This window comes from Pygocentrus nattereri, chromosome 25, assembly GCF_015220715.1.
Source record: "Pygocentrus nattereri isolate fPygNat1 chromosome 25, fPygNat1.pri, whole genome shotgun sequence".
Classification (NCBI taxonomy): Eukaryota; Metazoa; Chordata; class Actinopteri; order Characiformes; family Serrasalmidae; genus Pygocentrus; species Pygocentrus nattereri.
This window is the reverse complement of record NC_051235.1, coordinates 5348423-5367076: the sequence shown is the minus strand read 5'-3', so window position 1 is coordinate 5367076 and position 18654 is coordinate 5348423. Positions and strand designations below refer to the sequence as shown.

The 18654-nt window shown below is 43.7% G+C and overlaps 3 protein-coding genes across 4 annotated transcripts in view; all 3 read right to left on the bottom strand.

The window, feature by feature from the left end:
- slx4 (SLX4 structure-specific endonuclease subunit homolog (S. cerevisiae)) overlaps window positions 1-8295 on the bottom strand; it is a 28883-nt gene extending 20588 nt beyond the window's left edge. The window contains exons 1-4 of the mRNA XM_017719711.2: window positions 7496-8295; window positions 5711-5891; window positions 3397-3627; window positions 902-1137 (exon numbers count right to left, since the gene is read on the bottom strand). Coding sequence (XP_017575200.2) covers window positions 902-1137; window positions 3397-3627; window positions 5711-5891; window positions 7496-7862 — 1015 coding nt within the window. The 5' untranslated portion in view covers window positions 7863-8295. The remainder of the gene's footprint in view (window positions 1-901; window positions 1138-3396; window positions 3628-5710; window positions 5892-7495) is intronic.
- A 1390-nt stretch (window positions 8296-9685) lies between these two features.
- Window positions 9686-18654, bottom strand: part of crebbpa (CREB binding protein a) — an 87435-nt gene continuing 78466 nt past the window's right edge. The window contains exon 32 of the mRNA XM_017719716.2: window positions 9686-10841. Coding sequence (XP_017575205.2) covers window positions 10506-10841 — 336 coding nt within the window. The 3' untranslated portion in view covers window positions 9686-10505. The remainder of the gene's footprint in view (window positions 10842-18654) is intronic.
- Window positions 15595-18051, bottom strand: LOC108440698 (histone lysine acetyltransferase CREBBP-like). Of its 2 annotated transcripts, none has more exons than XM_017719719.2 (2): window positions 17930-18051; window positions 15595-16505 (listed from the first exon to the last, which is right to left on the bottom strand). In XM_017719719.2, exons 1-2 carry the CDS (start codon window positions 17942-17944, stop codon window positions 16080-16082), a joined length of 441 nt encoding a protein of 146 aa, XP_017575208.1. In that variant the 5' UTR covers window positions 17945-18051; the 3' UTR covers window positions 15595-16079. The 2 variants fall into 2 exon arrangements, with proteins under 2 accessions (XP_017575208.1, XP_017575207.1); XM_017719718.2 differs by lacking the exon at window positions 17930-18051 and adding an exon at window positions 17663-17916.

Genomic DNA, 18654 nt, shown 5'->3' with positions numbered 1-18654 from the left:
TGGATTGTGATTGGTTCCTCGGCGCGTCACAGTTGCAGAAATATGGCGCTTTGAAATCGAATGAACCTTTTTGAATCACCCTGTATGTCTAGATGGAAGTATGGTGACAGATCTTATACCGATAATGTCTGGAGATAACTGTGAAAAATTACCGGGCTAAGTTTGGGTGAGAATGTGGGCTTATTAAGGTGAGAACAAACAGTGTAACATTTCCAAACCAATCCAGCGCCTTGTGAAGGCAGAGGGCGACGATGTGCTCATCAACGCTGCTCGACAGGCATCGTGCCAGTTGTTAGACCCCAGAAAATTTTAATCAAGCATCTAGACTCCAGAAGCTGGAAGAGCACAAGCTAGAGGAATCTGCGGGCAGATTTTAGAGGGTGTGTACCCTTGTTTGCAGCTGCAATCCGGAATCAAACGTTTAACAAGATGCCCCAGATGTGTTCTTGTTATGAGACCACATCTGGCCCCCAGAGACTAGTTGACAGAAAGACGGTTAATGCAAAGTACCCAGGATTTGCTTCTTCGACCCATGCAGCATTTTCACAGAATAAAAACCCATTACTCATGCATAAAGAATATGATGGTAGCAAGGCTCTAAAAACATGAATAAACCTGTATCTAAAACGTTCTATTGTTATTGCAATTTGTACTTAACCGACATCCTTACACAGTCTTATAAATAATGGTTACTATTTAGATTGTCTTCTTTATTTATTTTTTAGGGTCAATCAAATAAAGAACAGTGTTGGTTATTATTAAGACTCCTCCACTCCTCGGTTTCTTTCTGCTGGATTTTTCCCTCAGCAATCAGAAACACTGATTATTTCGGCAGCCACTTGCCACATGCCTGCCAACCGTTTTAATTAATCACCTGGCATATGCCAACATTTGACATTACCTGCTCGAGGCTTCCACTGTACAGGAGCTGTAGTTTCAGGGGGGTTCGAGAGTCGTGCCTGTATCTGCCTCTCCTCCTCCATCTCTCTCTCTCGCTCCTTCTCCTGCTCCAGCAGAGAACGAGACAGGGCCAAAGCCACCATGGTGTCCTCATCCATGCATGGGCCTTTTCTTCTGGCCTTCTTTGTAGCCGGCATGCTGGATGCATTTGTCCTCCTACTGTCCGCTGACTGATGCCTGGGAGCAGAGAGTCATTTTAAATACCTTTGGCAAAAAAACATTTTCAGCGTAACGTTTTTCCTTACATAACAACCCAACTCAAAGTGGTGAGGTCTAAGCTTCCATTACTTCTTAGCTACACTAGAGAACATCCCCTGTAAACCACTTTAAACCTACAACAGTAGAGCAAGTGTCACACTGAACACTTGACAAGTTAAGGTAATTTAAACTGTAGGATGCTTTGGGGAAACTAGCCTCTCTAACAAACCGCTAGAGTGAAGAAAACACCAAAATACCCAATGCAGGGCTGCTGGAAACTACAGGCTTAAACAGTGACATATTAATAATGTTATATTGCAACATCAGCTGAATTAAATCTTCAGAATGCCATGAATGTGACACATCTCCATATTCATTCAGCAGTGAAGGAGATCCGGGATCAAACGCATGAAGCTGTGGTTGTATGAAAAAGAGGTGAGGGTCCAGCTAGAAGATGCTGGGCCATTTTATTTTTATTTTAAAATGCTTAAATTAGACCAGATGTCTTCTAATCCAGACCTTGAATCTATTTTCAAGTCCTGGATCTCTGGTAGGCATAACAGTAGGCGGCCGGTCAGGTCAGTTAACCACCAGTGATCACAAAATCCAGGGCTCAGGTTGCACCAGCTATATGTACGTTCAAATGTAGGCCGGTTAAATTCAGGTTCACTAAATGGGTTGCACCACATAAACTAGCTTTACGCTGAGCTCAGTATCTACTAAAAACCCCGATCAGGCGTAACATCATGACCACCTCCTTCTTTCTACACTCACTGTCCACTTTATCAGCTCCACTTACTGTATAGCTGCACTTTGTAGTTCTACAGTTACAGACTGTAGTCCATCTGTTTCTCTGATACTCTGTTACCCTGTTCTTCAGTGGTCAGGACCCCCATGGACCCTCACAGAGCAGGTACTATTTGTGTGTTAGTGTGTGTTGCGCTGGTCTGAGTGGATCAGACACAGCAGTGCTGTCCACTCAATGTCCTGCAGCACTGTATTGTCTGATCCACTCGTACCAGGACAACACACACTAACACACCACCACCACGTCAGTGTTACTGCAGTGCTGAGAATGATCCACCACCCAAACAGTACCTACTCTGTGAGGGTCCATGGGGGTCCTGACCACTGAAGAACAGGGTAACAGAGTATCAGAGAAACAGATGGACTACAGTCTGTAACTGTAGAACTACAGAGTGCAGCTATACAGTAAGTGGAGCTGATAAAGTGGACAGTGAGCGTAGAAACGAGGAGATGCTTAAAATGTTAAGCCTGATCAGTGTGTTTATACCTAGCCCTGTGCATATGTCAGTGTTGGGGAAACAACATACACAGCACAAAGAAGACCATAAACATGACCTGACTTTTGGTTAGGATAACTCCATCATTAAGAACGCCACACCACCATTTTGGTAGGCAAGCTTAACTTGGACACAGCTTGTCTTGTCACCATTTCTGCAGCTAAAACCCAGCAGGGGGATGAAAGCCAAGCAAAATAGCCAGAGTGACCACAAAAAAGATTAAAAGATATGTGGCCAGTGTAGATGCAGCAGATGTGGACCATATTTACTGTTCTAGTGTGTGGTTTGGGAACCAACATTAATAATGCAGCAGGAAATCTCAGCCATTTAGATTCCAGTTTTCATTTCTTATTACTACAGCAACAAATCAAACAAAATCAAAGCAATATACTCAAATATATTGGTGAACACGCTTCAAAAATATGATATAAACTGCATTTTCAAGAGAAGAATGTGTTACTGTCTTTGCTAGATTGGCTCTAACTCATTACAACCTCCACTGCGCAGCCCGGTGAACCTGAAGTTGCCTACCAAAATGGTGGTCATTGGAATAGTAAGAATATTTTTTTTTCCTTTGCTTTTTTCCAGGGCAGCAAGTTTAACATGTCAAAAATGTGTGTTTCCATGACAGCAGACAGTTGTTTGTCATTAAGACATCGTAGCCTCTTCAACTCTGAGACCACCGTTGGTTTCAAACAGTTACTGAATAATTTGCCTTATGATTTGGTCACGAAAATTCAGATGGAAAAACCAAAATACACCCTGGAGAAGAAGAGGTTAATGATACATTTACAGAGCAACCAAATTTAGTAAAAGGACAGTTTTAAATCAACTAGTGTTAATTAAGCACTTATCAAACACAACTATAACCTTCCGGGACCAAAAGCAGATTCAAGGAGCTCTGAAGGCGCCTGTTCTGGACAGAGTTACTCACGGTTGGTCAGCTGCGGCGTCACTCAAACTTTGGGCTGCCTGCCTCTGAAGGGCCTGCAGTAGCTCGGCTGGGGACACGCCCATGGCGTTGGAGCAGCGCTTTAAGTGGGTGGAACGACTCTTTTCAGACTTAAACCTACGTCCACAGAGAGGGCACTCGGGCACCCGAGGGCGGGGAGGAGGAGGAGGAGCGGGAGGAGCAGAGGCGTTCTTCTCACTCTCATCCAGACACCTGAAGCCAAGCGAATGAGGAAGAGTGTAAACTACGGTTGCACATTTACAGTAAAGGCTGATTGAATTTGAAATGTATTTTATCTTGCTGAATGAACACCTGTGACCAGACACCCAGGAACATTTCAGAATGGCCAGGGGTCACACAAATCATATAAGGGTCATTCTGCAGAAACGTCCATTTGTGTGTCCCTAGCGTTTACAGATATGCCACACAAACATGTTAGAGTGACAATTTATTCATATTTTAAGATAAAACAAGAAGTTACTTTAACAACTACACATTCTTGAGCCTCAACTGAGCACATTGGTCTTTAAATCATTTTTATAAAAGTCCAAATACCACAGAAGAGCTTGTCCTCACAGTCACATGTAAAGGCTGAGGCCATATTTTGAAGAAAAAAGACATTTTTCTGCAACTTTAACTATAATAATCTATACATGACTATGGAGCATATAAAGGAAATGTCACAAAGAAAACACAAATAAATGATAAATCAATTTTTATAAAATATTACTGAAAGCTGTGGGCCTCAGGAGTCACTGGTGTTACTGCATAACAAAAAATTCTCTCAAATAAAAGTCACACCGATGACATCACTTGACTTCCTTTCACCCATTTTCTGAGGATCTATGGTGAGTCCACTGTGTCTTTCAGTTAGGAGAGGTTCTTATTTAGGTCAATGATGATCTCATCTGAAGCTTTTAGCTGAAGTCACTGGTGTGACCGACTTTATTCTGGGGTAACTGTGAAAAATAGAATTAAATTCCACGTTTTAGTGGATGTTCCCTGATTGAAAGCCTGTGGTTTGACGTTCTGTAGCAGCTGTTTAGTAAAATGCATTTTTTCATTAAAAGTGTGTCTCTGGTGTTTCCTTTATTATGTGCAACACCATTGAGGATCAGTAACACCAGTGACTCCTATAGACAGACAGAAAAGTGGACGTTTCTGTAGAGTGACCCATAACAGACATTTCAGTTTTTGATGAACTTCCAGTCCAGTTTGAGGACAGGACTCAACATACCCAAACTTGTAGATCCTGTTCCGCAAACGAACAGATTTTTTGCTTGAATACAATCTTTCTGCTTTGCACGTTCACATTTGTGTTTATTAGTGACCCGTATCGGTCAGTGAACATACCTTAGGGTAGCCGCTACCAACAGGATATGGTGACACAGAATGGCAACGGTTATATGTGCATGATCAGTGAAGTGTGGTGAAAAGAAAAAAAGGACTCTGATCTGACAGTCGCATCACAAATGCATGCAGGGCTCCACTTCCCCCCAACTTGAAAATGCATTGAACGTCTACTGTCGAACAAATTTCTGCTTTTTCCAAATATTAATAGAGGCACATATACAGATGTCTTCACCAAATTATGTTTTAAATAAAGAGAAATAAAAAAATCTATTATTTTTATACACCGACTGGCCACTACACTCTCTGTCCACTTCATCAGCTCCTCTTACTGTATAGCTGCACTCTGTAGTTCTACAGTTACAGACTGTAGTCCATCTGTTTCTCTGATACTCTGTTACCCTGTTCTTCAGTGGTCAGGACCCCCATGGACCCTCACAGAGCAGGTACTGTTTGGGTGGTGGAGCATTCTCAGCACTGCAGTGACACTGACGTGGTGGTGGTGTGTGAGGATGATCCACCTGCTCTGTGGTGGTGCTGTGAGGGTCCTGACCACTGAAGAACAGGGTAACAGAGTATCAGAGAAACAGATGGACTACAGTCTGTAACTGTAGAACTACAGAGTGCAGCTATACAGTAAGTGGAGCTGATAAAGTGGACAGTGAGTGTAGAAACAGGGAGGTGGGCTTAATGAAGTGGCCAGTATATATCACACACAGTACTGTGCAACTAACCCTGTAATGTGAACACAGCCACGGTTAAGTCCGTCAGTGACAGACACTCGGTGGCTGCATGTGCCGATATACATCAGTGTTGATGTCCGACTCAGGTTAGGTACAAGTCAGTGTTTCAGTGTTGTTAGCAATACCTGGCTGTGGTACCTTATCTGTTAGCAATGGCCAGATATGGGTAGGTTTGTGTTGTTAGTGACAGCTGGATGTTGCACCTGTTGATGTGCTGGGTCCGTAGCTGGGGGCTCATGGCCGACAGGTTTTTGTGGCACAGCTGGCAAAAGAACAGGCCTCCATCTTCCAAGTCCACCACAGCCTGAGTCTCAGCCTCTCTGTCCAGCTGTTGCTGGAGCCTCAAAGCAAGAGCCTCGTCGCTTTCAGGTTCCTCCAGGTGATCTGAAATGGAAGAAATTCAAAAAGAAATCATAACAGCACCTTAGGCTTTGGGAATTCTCCTTGGCTGCTTAGAAGAAAGGAGCAGGCCTGACCAAAGCAGGCCAGTGAGGATATTTGATTTGGCCTGCCAAGTTATCCTTCCCCCACTGCCTCACTACATATAACTTATTTTTATTTTCCTGTTAAATGCATAATTTTAGGTATTTTAAAAGCAAAATATAATCTAATAAAATTAAATGCAGCTTTAAAAAGTCCACCTACCTACAAATATACAAATAGGTATATCATTTTGTCTTTGAGGCCCCTAATCATGCACAAATATTGCCCCTCCAAGAGAAAAAGTGTGGGCACCCTGCTCTAGATTAAACCGTCCTGTTCTTAAGTCTGTCATTTAGTTTTCTGAGATGAAAATGAACCACACATATAGCTGCTTGCTGGGTAGAAAAATAGCTTACTATTCCAGTAGCATTTCTATGATTCAGTAATGGTAAAATATCGATGTCTTGCTGTATTTCTTTAGAAACCGCCACTCAGAAATGGCTCTCCAAAGATGAGAAACGCTCCTGAATTCACACTGACCTGTTTGCTCAGTCAGTGAAACTGTGTCGTGTGCCATGCTTCATATTCCAAAAGCAGATATTAAATCAGAAAAAAACAAAGTGATCAACTTGACACAGCCAAGGATCAATTCACTGATCGATTCAATCAAACATGAGGTTTTTCAACAACTGAAACACCAACTTAGGTATTTCTACAGCTTTAATTCAGTGTAAATCCTGCATATCGCTGCTGTCCGAGCAAAACCTTGTATCTCCATTTTTGTTGTTTTTCAGTTTGACATAATTTGGAAATGCCTTTTGGCTTTTACGTTGAAAATTGGCTTTTTACATTAAATTTCATGATGAATGAACCAAAAGAAACGGCCCAAAATTACTTGGAAAAACATCTGGTTCCATTGACTTACATTAAAAGTAGAGTAGGTTTTTTCCTTCTCCTGGAAAGTTCCCATTTTGGAGATACAGGGTTCTTCCGACAGCAGTGATATATTTAATGTCTACATTGTGGAGGGCTTGGAAACTGAGACATCTTATGATCGTTCAGTTTCTGTGTTGTTTATGGCTCAGTTAGACTGGACTGTTGCATTAGATTACGGTTTTATACAGGCTTCTGTTTACATGCGACATATCAAACAATCAATCACGGCACTTTCATGGTATCTAGCTTTTTGGACATTTAATAATTTACCGTTAGTGGCACATATAAAAAATATGATAATAATAATAATAATAATAATAATAATAATAATAATAGTTCAAACTACAATGATTTTATCCAATGTTTTACCACCTGCACTGTATGAAAACATTAAGTAGGCCTAATTTTTCTGTACCGACACATGTAGTACCACCGATAAAATGCTTAGAAAAGCATCCTGTGAAATTATTTATCACGATAAGGATCAAATATCGACATTGGCCATCCCAAATTGATACCTGTGTTACAAATCGAACTGACCCTAGACCGGTGTATCGTTACACCCCTAACTACATCATAAACAAGCACTACTAGTAAGTTATGACAGGAGATTTCAGACCGCTCATCACCTTGTGAGGGACGTGGTGCTGGGTCACATCGGCTTCCTTGGGTTTCTTCTTCCTCCACATGCAGGAGCCGAGGAGGACTCTCTCTCCTGAAGCGCTCCATCCTCCGCAGCACCTTCTCCTTCACGCTCAGAGAGGAGGAGGCTCCATCCGCGGGGCAGCCGGGCTGGCTCCTACCCGGCACCGCCGCCTCGCTCCGGAGATGCCCGTTCTTCTTTCTCCTCTTGGCCGGCGCTTTGCTCTGAGAGGAGCCCGGTCCTGCTTCATCTTTCACTGCCGTGCTTTTCTTCTCATCCCCCGAGTCTTTCCGTTTGACCCTCTTGAGGAGCCGCGAGCAGAGATCCGAGAAGTCCTGGTCCGAGTCGTCCATGGCGCGGACAGCACGGCAGCATCTCAAAACAACAGCCCACAAGCAGGACTCCAGTCAGGTCGGGTCGGCATGGTCACCAGCCCGAGCCCTTCGGGGCCTAAACCTTCCAGCTTCCCGGAGCCGTTTTTATTTCACAGCCTGTTTTAAACGCAGACCCGCTCGGTTTTCCAGCGACGGTTAAACCGACAGGGACGACTCGCACCGCCAGCGCAGCCGGACTGCTAACTCCCCGCTACCGCGTCAGCTCAAGCTAAACGGTCGTATTTGTTTACACTTGTGGCCTTAGAGACGAATAACAGCGCGAATTGATAGAATTACAGTTAAAATATTCACCCACACCGCGCCTTTTCTATAAAAATGACATTAATTAGCGGAGAAAGCAGCGCAGTTAGCGTTAGGTTAGTTAACCTAGCCGGCTAGCCGACGTTCAAAATTCCGCCCCTCAACCGCCTCTTCTGCGCGCTGTGACGCGTTTGCGCACTAGCGGCGTCGCATGGGCTTGTGGGATTTGTAGTACATGTTTTTGCTCCGAATCTGCAGTTATGATGCTGTGATTGATTCGAGCCTTAGAGGGAAATTGAGTGGTCGAGATGTAAATAAACAAAGTCATTCGGACCGTTTTGGTGTGAAATGGTTCATTGTAGAGACTCAGATTTCTTCACAGTCATGGAGATGGGCACCAAAATGTCTACAACACTAAGCAAATATACATTTGATTTACTATCAGGACCACCAGTGAACCTACAGGTGTGCTGATGATGGTAAAACACACCCCGTTGGGACGCTGTGTAAAATGTAAATAAATAATAATAAAAAAAAAAACAGAATGTGATGATTTGCAAATCTCATGGACCTGCATCTTAGATAGAACATAGAGCACATAATAGATGCTGGAATTTAGCATTTCACGAAAAATGTTTAAGTTTTAAATTTGTACCAGAAAGTGGTACTAATAAAAACATCTGGAGGAGAAATGTGCAGATAATTCACATGACTGGGAATAAAAAGAGCATTTTAGAGAGTTTAGAGAGTCTCTCAGAAGCAAAGATGGGCAGAGGTGCACCAATCTGTGAAAAACTGTTGATTTCAGAAAAATGTTCCTCAACGTAAAATTGTGAAGACTTTGGACGTCCCACCATCTACAGCGCATAATATCATCAGCAGATTCAGGGAATCTGGAGAAATCCCTGTACGCAAGGGACGAGGCTGAAGGTCAGTATTGGATGGTCGTGGTCTTCAGACCCTCAGATGGCACTGCGTTGAAAACAGGCCAGATTCTGTACTGGAAGTCACTGCATGGGCTCAGAAACACTTCCAGAAATCACTGTGAACACAGTTCGCCGTGCAATCCAAGTTAAAGCTATCATGCAACGAAAAAGCCACAAATCAATACAATCTAGAAACACTGCCGTCTTCTCTGGGCCAAAACTCATTAAAAACAGACTGAGGTCCTGACCTCAGATGAACAGCAAACAAAGAGCATCATCACTCGTGTGTGTGAAACTGCATTCATTGTAGTACATTTACATTTACGGCATTTGGCTGACGCTCTTATCCAGAGCGACTTACAATTTGATCATTTTACACAGGTAGGCCAAGGTGGTGTTAGGAGTCTTGCCCAAGGACTCTTATTGGTATAGTGTAGGGTGTTTGCCCAGGTGGGGGATTGAACCCCAGTCTACAGTGTAGAAGGCAGAGGTGTTACCCACTACACTAACCAACCACCCATTTACAATTTAGTAAATTATGTTCCTACAATAAAATGGAAATAAGGCAACACCTTTATATGCATTCAGTAAACATAAGTGCACCGGAAGAAAAAATAAAAAGTATTATATATTTATTATTTATACATTTATCATTGTGTATGGTACATAATCTCAAATAGACTCGTTTATGTTTTCTGAAACTGACACACTGTTACCTATAAAAATGAAATATTACATTAGTATCATAGAAAGCACAGAAGCATCAACCTGAGGTGTTTCGAGGCAAGAGTGTGACAATTTAGCCCATTTCCATGATATTCATTAATGCATGGTTTCAAGAAACGGCTTGGCCAAAAATCTAATTTACTCCATTTCCTAAGATGCAGCTGATCAGCTAAGACGCGTCAGGTGACTTACTGCTTGTGTCTTTAACGTGGCGCCAGAGCTACGATGCTAACATTGCTAACAAACAGTACAAGTCAGTAGTCACCCAAATGATTTCCTGGCTGCCCCGGCGTGAAGTTCTTTAGTACCATGAGATCTACATGGAACTGTAGGACTCATGGTACCAATTGCATAACTGAATTGCATGGAGAAATGGTTCTATATACCACCAAATAGTCATATCATAACAGTACAAGAACCCTTTGTGGTGCTACACAGAACCATTTTCAAAGGAGTTGTGTATCGCTGTTCTCGGAAGAAAATATCTCCAAAATGGTGAGGAGAAGGAAAAAAACGACCTTACTTTTAATGTAAGTCAATGGAACCAGTTTAAAGTTTGCAGTCCCTACAGAGTCAAAGTAAAGAGTAATTCATAAATATTGCAGATAATTAAAGAAACCACTGCTGTCAGATTGCAGTGTTGGTAACCTAGAGGCAAGAGGCAGAGAGATACAAAGGCCACCAGTAGATTCTAGGAGAAAAAGACGACTCAGTGTGGACCGCAGGGCCGGCAGGGCTTCGAGGAGCGTCTGGAGCCGACGGCCTGCTGAACCATCATGCGCCGCCGCATCATCTGAGCTTGCTGAAGCCTGTGCTGCAGCTGCTGCTGACGGAGTTTGTGCTTGATGTTGAGGCAGAACGGCACAGGGCACTTGTTCTCCTGGCAGTGCTTAGCGTGATAGCAGCAAAGAGCTATAAGCTGTTTGCAGACTGGACAGCCGCCGTTGGTCTTACGCTTGCAGCCTTTAGTGTGCTGCACGACCCGCTTGATCTTCTGACAGGACGGCAGGGAACAGTCGGCGTTGCGACACTGGCAGGCATGCACCAGAGACTGAATGCAGCGCTGGATACTCAGGCGCCGGCTGTCACTGGACTTTGCAGAGCCTTTACTGCAACTGCTGCACAACCCAGAGTCCTAAAAGAGCAGTTTAAGAGAGTTGAGACGACCACACTCAAGAAATCCAGACCTGAATTCATAACTGGCCAGATATTATTTCTGCGGTGGATCATTCTCAGCACTACAGTAACACAGACTTGGTGGCGGTGTGTTGTGCTGGTCTGAGTGGATCAGACACAGCAGTACTGCTGGATTTTTTTTAAACACCTCAGGGTGGCTGCTGGACTGAGAATAGAACATAAAACATCCAGCCAAGAGCATCCTGTGGGCAGCGTCCTGTGGGCAGCCTCTGACTTTACATCTACAAGGAGGACCGACAGGGTAGGAGTGTCTAATAGAGTGGACAGTGAGTGGACACAGTGTTTAATAACTCCAGCGGCACTGCTGTGTCTGATCCACTCTGACCACCACCACGTCAGTGCTGAGAATGATCCACCACCCAAATAGTACCTGCTCTGTGAGGGTCCATGGGGGTCCTGACCACTGAAGAACAGGGTAACAGAGTATCAGAGAAACAGATGGACTACAGTCTGTAACTGTAGAACTACAGAGTGCAGCTATACAGTAAGTGGAGCTGATAAAGTGGACAATGAGTGTAGAAACGAGGACATAGCGTTAAGCCTGATCGGTGTGTTTACATAAGTAATATATACGTTCACCTATTTAGCGCTACCAACCAGAATAAGACAGAAAGCAGTATGAACCAGTGAGAGAGGGGGGGCGACACTGAGCACACGGTGGCGTCTCACACATTTCTCACAAAGTCCCTCACAGCCTGAAGCCACCGAAGAAAAGCGAAAGCAAAACAGTTCGCTGAGTGTTCGAATTGTCCCGTTCCACCTTAAATGGCGCTACAGCTAGTTACATCCTGGCGCGTTAGGCGTATGTAACTGCCCCATTTAAGGTGGACCGGGGAAATTCCAACCTGAGGTTCGCGAATAGGAAGACCAACCTTAGCCTAGTCTTCGTCGACTGGTCTACCGAGTTAACCCGGTCCGTTAAATGAAGGTTTAAAGATGATAAAGTGCAGTCGGACACTTTCCAGAGTTTAATGCGACGAAGTCTTTACTAAACTTCACTAAAGCCGCAGAGTCAGACGTGGGAGTCGGGCTGAAGAGCGAATGCGGGGAAATCGGCGTGTCTTACAGGTTTAGGGTCCATTCTGGAGCCCCAGCAGTTCATATAAACCCCGGGATTAAGCGCAGAGCCGTAAACCGGAGCTGGAGCTCAGAGCGAACATCGATGCGTCGAGAAACGGAGAGGAACAAAACGAGGTGCGCTTGCGCGGTGAGAACACAGCCCGTATGGTAAAAGACGCAGTACATTACAAACTTATTTATCAAATATATTTTTGCAATAAATTTAAACAAACCAAAAATATCTTTTAAATATATTTAATAAACCCATTTTAAACGTGTTTTCCAAATATGTATTAAAATATTTTAATAATGCACAAAAATGGTCAAAAATGTTTGTTAAATATATATTTTTAAATGTTTTTATTGTGCTTTCCAAATATATTTATTTCAAATATTTTAATAATGCACAAAAATATTTTTGTTAAATATATATATTTTAATGTGCTTTCCAAATATATTTATTTCAAATATTTTAATAATGCACAAAAATATTTTTGTTAAATATATATTTTAAAATGTTTTTCATGTGCTTTCCAAATATATTTATTTAAATATTTTAATAATGCACAAAAATGGTCAAAAATACTTTTGTTCAATACATTTTAAAAATGTTTTTTTCAATGCACTCAATTTATCAGAACTGCACTGTCACAGAGTAAATAAATGCATTTTAAAATATAGTCAGTTAGCAGAAAAACATTCTGATATACGTTTTAGAAACACACTGAATTCAGTGTCTGGTCCTGGATTTTGCGATGACTGGTAGGTGTGACACTTCATATTAGTGTTTGTGCTCATCTACAGCTCTGAGTCCAGTTCATTAAGGCCTTGCTCATTAGCCGATGAGCTGAATCAGGTGCTGCTGAAGTCTGCAGTGTTAAGTCCCAGGAGGACTGGAGCCTGACACATGCGGCCTACACCATTTCACATTTATTAGTCTTAAAGGCACAGTAACAACAAACGTCCTGTAACTCTGAAAGAAAACAGAGGCTGGAAAATAAATGAAATATGACCTTTTTGGTGCACAAATCCACACAGTGTAATAAAACAAAAGTTAGACAGATGTACTTTACTGTTCACATTTGAGCGCCACAGTAGCAACAGAAGGTAGAGTATGATAAATACTGAGGCTGAGCGATATAATACCCCATTGAAAAACGCTACAAAACATGACAAATATCAGATCAAATAATATAATGAGAAATCATATCCAGTTTTCTAAAAAATATAGTACCCTATGTTATATAATACAGTACAAGAGTGAAATATCTGTGCCGTGCTTTGTGTTTATAAATTCTAAATTCTCAATCAATATACACTCACCAGCCACTTTATTAGGTACACTAATCAGCCAATCACTCGGCCGCAGCTCACTGCATTTAGGCGTGTAGAGGTGGTCAAGACAACCTGCTGAAGTGCAGACCGAGCATCAGAACGGGGAAGAAAGGGGATTTAAGGGGCTTTGAACGTGGCGTGGTTGTTGGTGCCAGACGGGCTGGTCTGAGTATTTCAGAAACTGCTGATCTGCTGGGATTTCCACACACAACCATCTCTAGGGTTTACAGAGAACGGTCCGAGAAAGAGGAAATATCCAGTGAGCGGTCAGTTGTGTGGACGAAAATGCCTTGTTGATGTGAGAGGTCAGAGGAGAATGGGCAGACTGGTTCCAGATGATAGAAAGGCAGCAGTAACTCAAATAACCAAACAAAATCTCTGAGGAACGTTTCCAACACCTTGTTGAAAGTCTGCCATGAAGAATTAAAGCAGTTCTGAAGGCAAAAGGGGGTCCAACCTTTTACTAGCAAGGTGTACCTAATAAAGTGGCCGGTGAGTGTATATCAATAATGTTCCGTGAGATCCAGAACATTTTACAAAATGTGCAGACAGTAGACAGCACAGATTAACAGGTTCTAAAGTGCATAACAGATCCTGTGAAGAAGTGAGAAAACAGAGAGGCAAGATCAGCTGCCCAGGAGCTCCACTCGGCTCGAAATCTGAGTCACCCCGCAGATTTACAGGACATAAACAATCGCACCGGGATTTAACTCATCTGTAAATGAAGACTTGCAGAAGAGATCTCTGTCAAACAGAGAAAGCATGTCTGTCTCTTTATTTATTTTTTATATATTTATTTTAGGTTTTATTTAAAATGCTCATCATGCTTGTTGTATTTAAACTACGCATTAAAGTAATGCTGGTATTTTTCATTTTTAAGTTTGGAAACTAAATCTAAACCTTTTACTCCACGGTATTTAGGTAGACACAGGCAAGTGAGCTCTCCCACTGGTCAGGACTTCAGAAGCTGGACTGAAGGTCTTGCATGTTCCATTAACCACTCACAAAATTAGGAAGTGAAAGCATAATTAACTAATAATGTCATTAACTAATTAATTTTTAATGGGTGGGCCTCGTTTTGTGGGGAAAACGTCACTCTAGTCCAGAGGTCGGCAGCATGTGGCTCTTTTCCTGCCCTGTCGTGGCTCCACAGCAGAGTCAGATCTGTAGGTAAAACTAAAATAATCCTCCTCTACAGTAAAATAAAGCTCTGCTGATCCTTCAACACAGTTTAACAGTAAATGGTCTTAAACGCTGGAGTTAATGTAGAACTGCTGATTCACCCTTTAACCCTGAAGACCAGCGCAGACTGCTGGTCACCGTAGCAACGCAGACAACAGTCTCACCTAACTAGTAGCCAATGAAACGGCAAAGAGAGAGATTTAAGACAAACATCGATAATTTAGAGACGAATTGACTTATTTGTGTTTATAATCACTCCAGCTGGTTTCCTGATACGTTTAATCTGCGAACTGTCAAACGTTAAAAAGTCGCAAAGCTGAAGTCAGTTTCTCGCTCACCAGCTTCTAGTTTGAATTGTCCCATTTGTCCCATGCGTCAGGCACCATTTAAGGTGGAATGGGAAAATCTGAACAAGAGGCTGGTGAATGCGAAGCCATTTTACAGCTTTTAAGGAAACGTTTCCTGCTGGAGATGTGAGGAAAAAAAGCTTAAAGTAGAGCAAAGTGGGTCTGGGTATTCCGGGTCTGGGTATTCCGGGTCTGGGTATTCCGGGTCTGGGTATTACAAAATGGCTCTTCTCAACATTTGGGTTGCGACCCCTGCTCTAGGCTTTCTGCAAGTTCTAGATACATCACTGACTGTGTGTACAAGCTAATCTGCTTTCAGTTGCTAGAACTGTAAAGCGTGGCAGCTTCTTGGGTCTTGGGACTCTGTGAGAGTCACTGAAATGTAAAGCACATGTTTATAATGTCTCTTCCAAGCTTCAGATGTCTTTGTTTAACCTAAGACACTCGGTACTAACACTATCAGAAACCCCACAGCGGTGCCAGCAGACATTAGCATTATTGTAGACTACTGTAAGGTTTTTTGACCAGTGGGGTTTTAATGGCCTGAACTCTAATGCTGTGTGTAAACACGTTGGTCGTTCTGCACCTCTCAGCAGATGTGGCAGCTGAAGGTGGCAAGATGCCATGTAAACATTGCTATGGTAATAGTTTTACTGGTATTTTTGTCCATGTGCAAGAGAGAGTGTAAGCCACTGGTTTATTCTGAAAGGGGGTTGAAAACACAAATGTTTCTAACAGTTTTTGTTGGAAATTGTACACATTTCCGAAAAAAATCAGGATGCAGTTTTTCCCACCACCAGTGTGGATGTGGACGTTCCAACGACCACAGCAGGGCAGGATTTTCTGTCACCGCTCCACTGAAAACAGTGGAGCATCTTCTTTGCCGTCAATCACCAATGAGCACCTTTATGCATTTCACTCCTGAGTCGCTGAGGCATATTCAAACGAGGGCGGTTTGGATTGGATGCTCGCCTTTTTTTCCATAAGGAGAAGCTGTGTTGATATGTCAGCTGAAACGGCCGCCTTGCCTCTGCTTTGAGAACACACTGACGGGGGGAGTTTACGGTCCCTGCAGAGAGCGAAACGCTGGACAGTCTGGGGACGAGGCAGAGAGATGCAAAGCGTCCAGTAGAGTCAGCACTGCTCGGGAGAAATGGACGACTTCAGTGCAGGCCGCAGGCCCTGGAGGGCTTCGAGGAGCGTCTGGGGCCGATGGCCCGCAGAGCCATGATCCGTCGCCGGATCATTTGCACTTGCTGAATTCTTTGCTCCTGCCGCCGAAGGCGGAGTTTGTGCTTGATAGTGAGGCAGAACGGCACAAGACAGATGTTCTCCTGGCAGTGCTTCGCATGGTAGTAACAGAGAGCAATGAACTGCCTGCAGACGGGACAGCCGCCGCTGGTATTGCGCTTGCAATGCTTGAGGTGCTGCGCCACCCGCTTCATCTTCTGACAGGACGGCAGGGGACAGTTGGCGTTGCGACACTGGCAGGCATGCAGCAGAGACAGGATGCAGCGCTGGATACTAAGGCGCCGACTCTCACTGGACTTTCTGGGGGCCTTATTGCACTCAGTGCACAAGCCAGAGTCCTAAAAGGACAGAAAATAAGAGAGATGATACGACCACATTCAGGAATTCATGTCTTTAATTGGCATCACCCCAGGAAAAGGTCATATGTTGTGTGTAGAAACTGCACCTATAACGGTTCATGGCTTGTCTAACCGCGTTTGTCCATTCACTGGCCACTTTTCTGAGTTCCTCCTACCTTACAGGTCCATTATACACCGATCAGGCAGAACATCATGACCACCTCCTTGTTTCTACACTCAAAAAATATCCAGCTGACAGCGTCCTGTGGGCAGCGTCCTGTGGGCAGCGTCCTGCGACCACTGATGAAGGACTAGAGGATGACCACCACAAACTGTGCAGCAGCAGATGAGCTGTCGTCTCTGACTTTACATCTACAAGGTGGACCGACAAGGTAGGAGTGTCTAACAGAGTGGACAGTGAGTGGACACAGTGTTTAAAAACAAATTACTACATTAAGGCCGTACGTTTCTCATAACTTGTGTTTAAACATGTTAATTTGAGGCCACAACGTATTAAAAATTAATCACCTGTTTAATTTAAGGTTCTCCTGGTCACCAATTAATATAATGAGGCCACAATTTAAAACATTGAGGCTACGCATTACATTTCTCCTGGCCACCAAGTAAAATATTGAGACCACAAGTTAAGTTTCTCCAAGAAATAGTATTCTGAGACCACAAGTAATACACTGATGCTATGTCTCAAGTTTCTCCTGGGCACAAATGAATATTTTGAGGGCACAAATTACTATATTAAAGCCATAAGTTAGGTTTCTCTTGAGGCCACACCTTATTAAAAAAGGAATCACCTTATCTCTGTAGGGGCTTCCAGCATTAGAAGGTAATTTTCCATTTTTTAAAATGAAATATCGATTTTTCAGACTCTAAAATGTTTACTAATTTTTTACTGACTACTTCAATTTCGACAACGAAGTTCAGGACTGGGTACAGTTCGTCTTTAACACTATTTAATGACCAGAAAACGGTCAAAACTGACCAAAATAAAACTTTGCCCCCCAAGAGAACAGCTGCTTTATAAACAGTCAGGTTTCAGAGCAACGTGACGTCACGTGCTCACTTATTCACCGCTACCAAGCAGAATAAGGTGGAAAACAGTGTCACATTATGAAAAAGAGGGAAAATAACGCTGAACACACCGAGGCTGAGGTCAGGTGTCGGTCCATCTGCCAGATTCTCGCTTCAATTTTGCCGGTCCACCTTAACTAGTGCAGCGCTTCCAACCGTGTACGGCGGGCAGAAGTTTAAACCTTTAAAGAGTTTAAGGCTCATAAAACTCCGGGTCTGACGCGCTGAGCTGCTGGACGCGTGAGCTGCGTGAGCTACGTGAGCCCCTCTCACACGTACCGCACGTCTACTGACGAGCTTCTGGGTGAGAGCTGAGACCCGGATGTCGTGTGTCTTACCGTTCTGGTGTCCATCCCGGAGTCTCGGCGGACCCTGTAACCCCGCGCGATCACGGCCGCTGGACCGCGGAGCTCGAGCTCAGGCGGAGAGACGGAGAGGCACGGGGAACGTTACGTGTCCGCGCATGCGCAGTGAGAGCGCACCGTGATCGTGACTGGTGACGCGCTGCGGGGCCGGACCTGCTGAGCACGCGCGCAGACTCAAAGCTCGGACCTCTGACCCGCACGGAGCGCCGCGCTCTCACACCCACACAGCGAGAACCTGCTGGAACATCTCAGAGCGGCGACTGACCCACAGGCCGGACGCTTCAGCTCCACCCGCTGCCCTGATGGACACTGGCACCGTCCGCAGGGGAACCGAGTCTGACTGACCGTTGAAGACCGTCTAAACTTCACAGGGCCGATATCACGGGATAATGCGGAGCCCCTGAAGCCACATGGGGATATTTTTAATAGTGTGCTCCTGATCACAAATATATTGAGGCCACAAGAAATATACTGACGCTACATGTTAAGTTTCTCATGGACACAAATTAATATATTGAGGCCACAAGTAATACACTGACGCTACACTGTAAGATTCTCATGGCCACAAATGAATATATTGAGGCCACAAATTAAGTTCTTCCTGGAATAAATACATTGAGGCCACAAGTAATACACTGACGCTACGTGTTAAGTTTCTCATGGCCACAAATTAATATATTGAGGCCACGAGTTAAGTT

Coding starts and splice junctions, on each gene's coding strand:
- LOC108440698 (XM_017719718.2), bottom strand. CDS start 17,689: ATGGACCGACACCTGACCTCAGCCTCG. Junction 16,506..17,662: donor GACACCTGACCTCAGCCTCG/GTGTGTTCAGCG, acceptor CTGTCCTTTTAG/GACTCTGGCTTGTGCACTGA.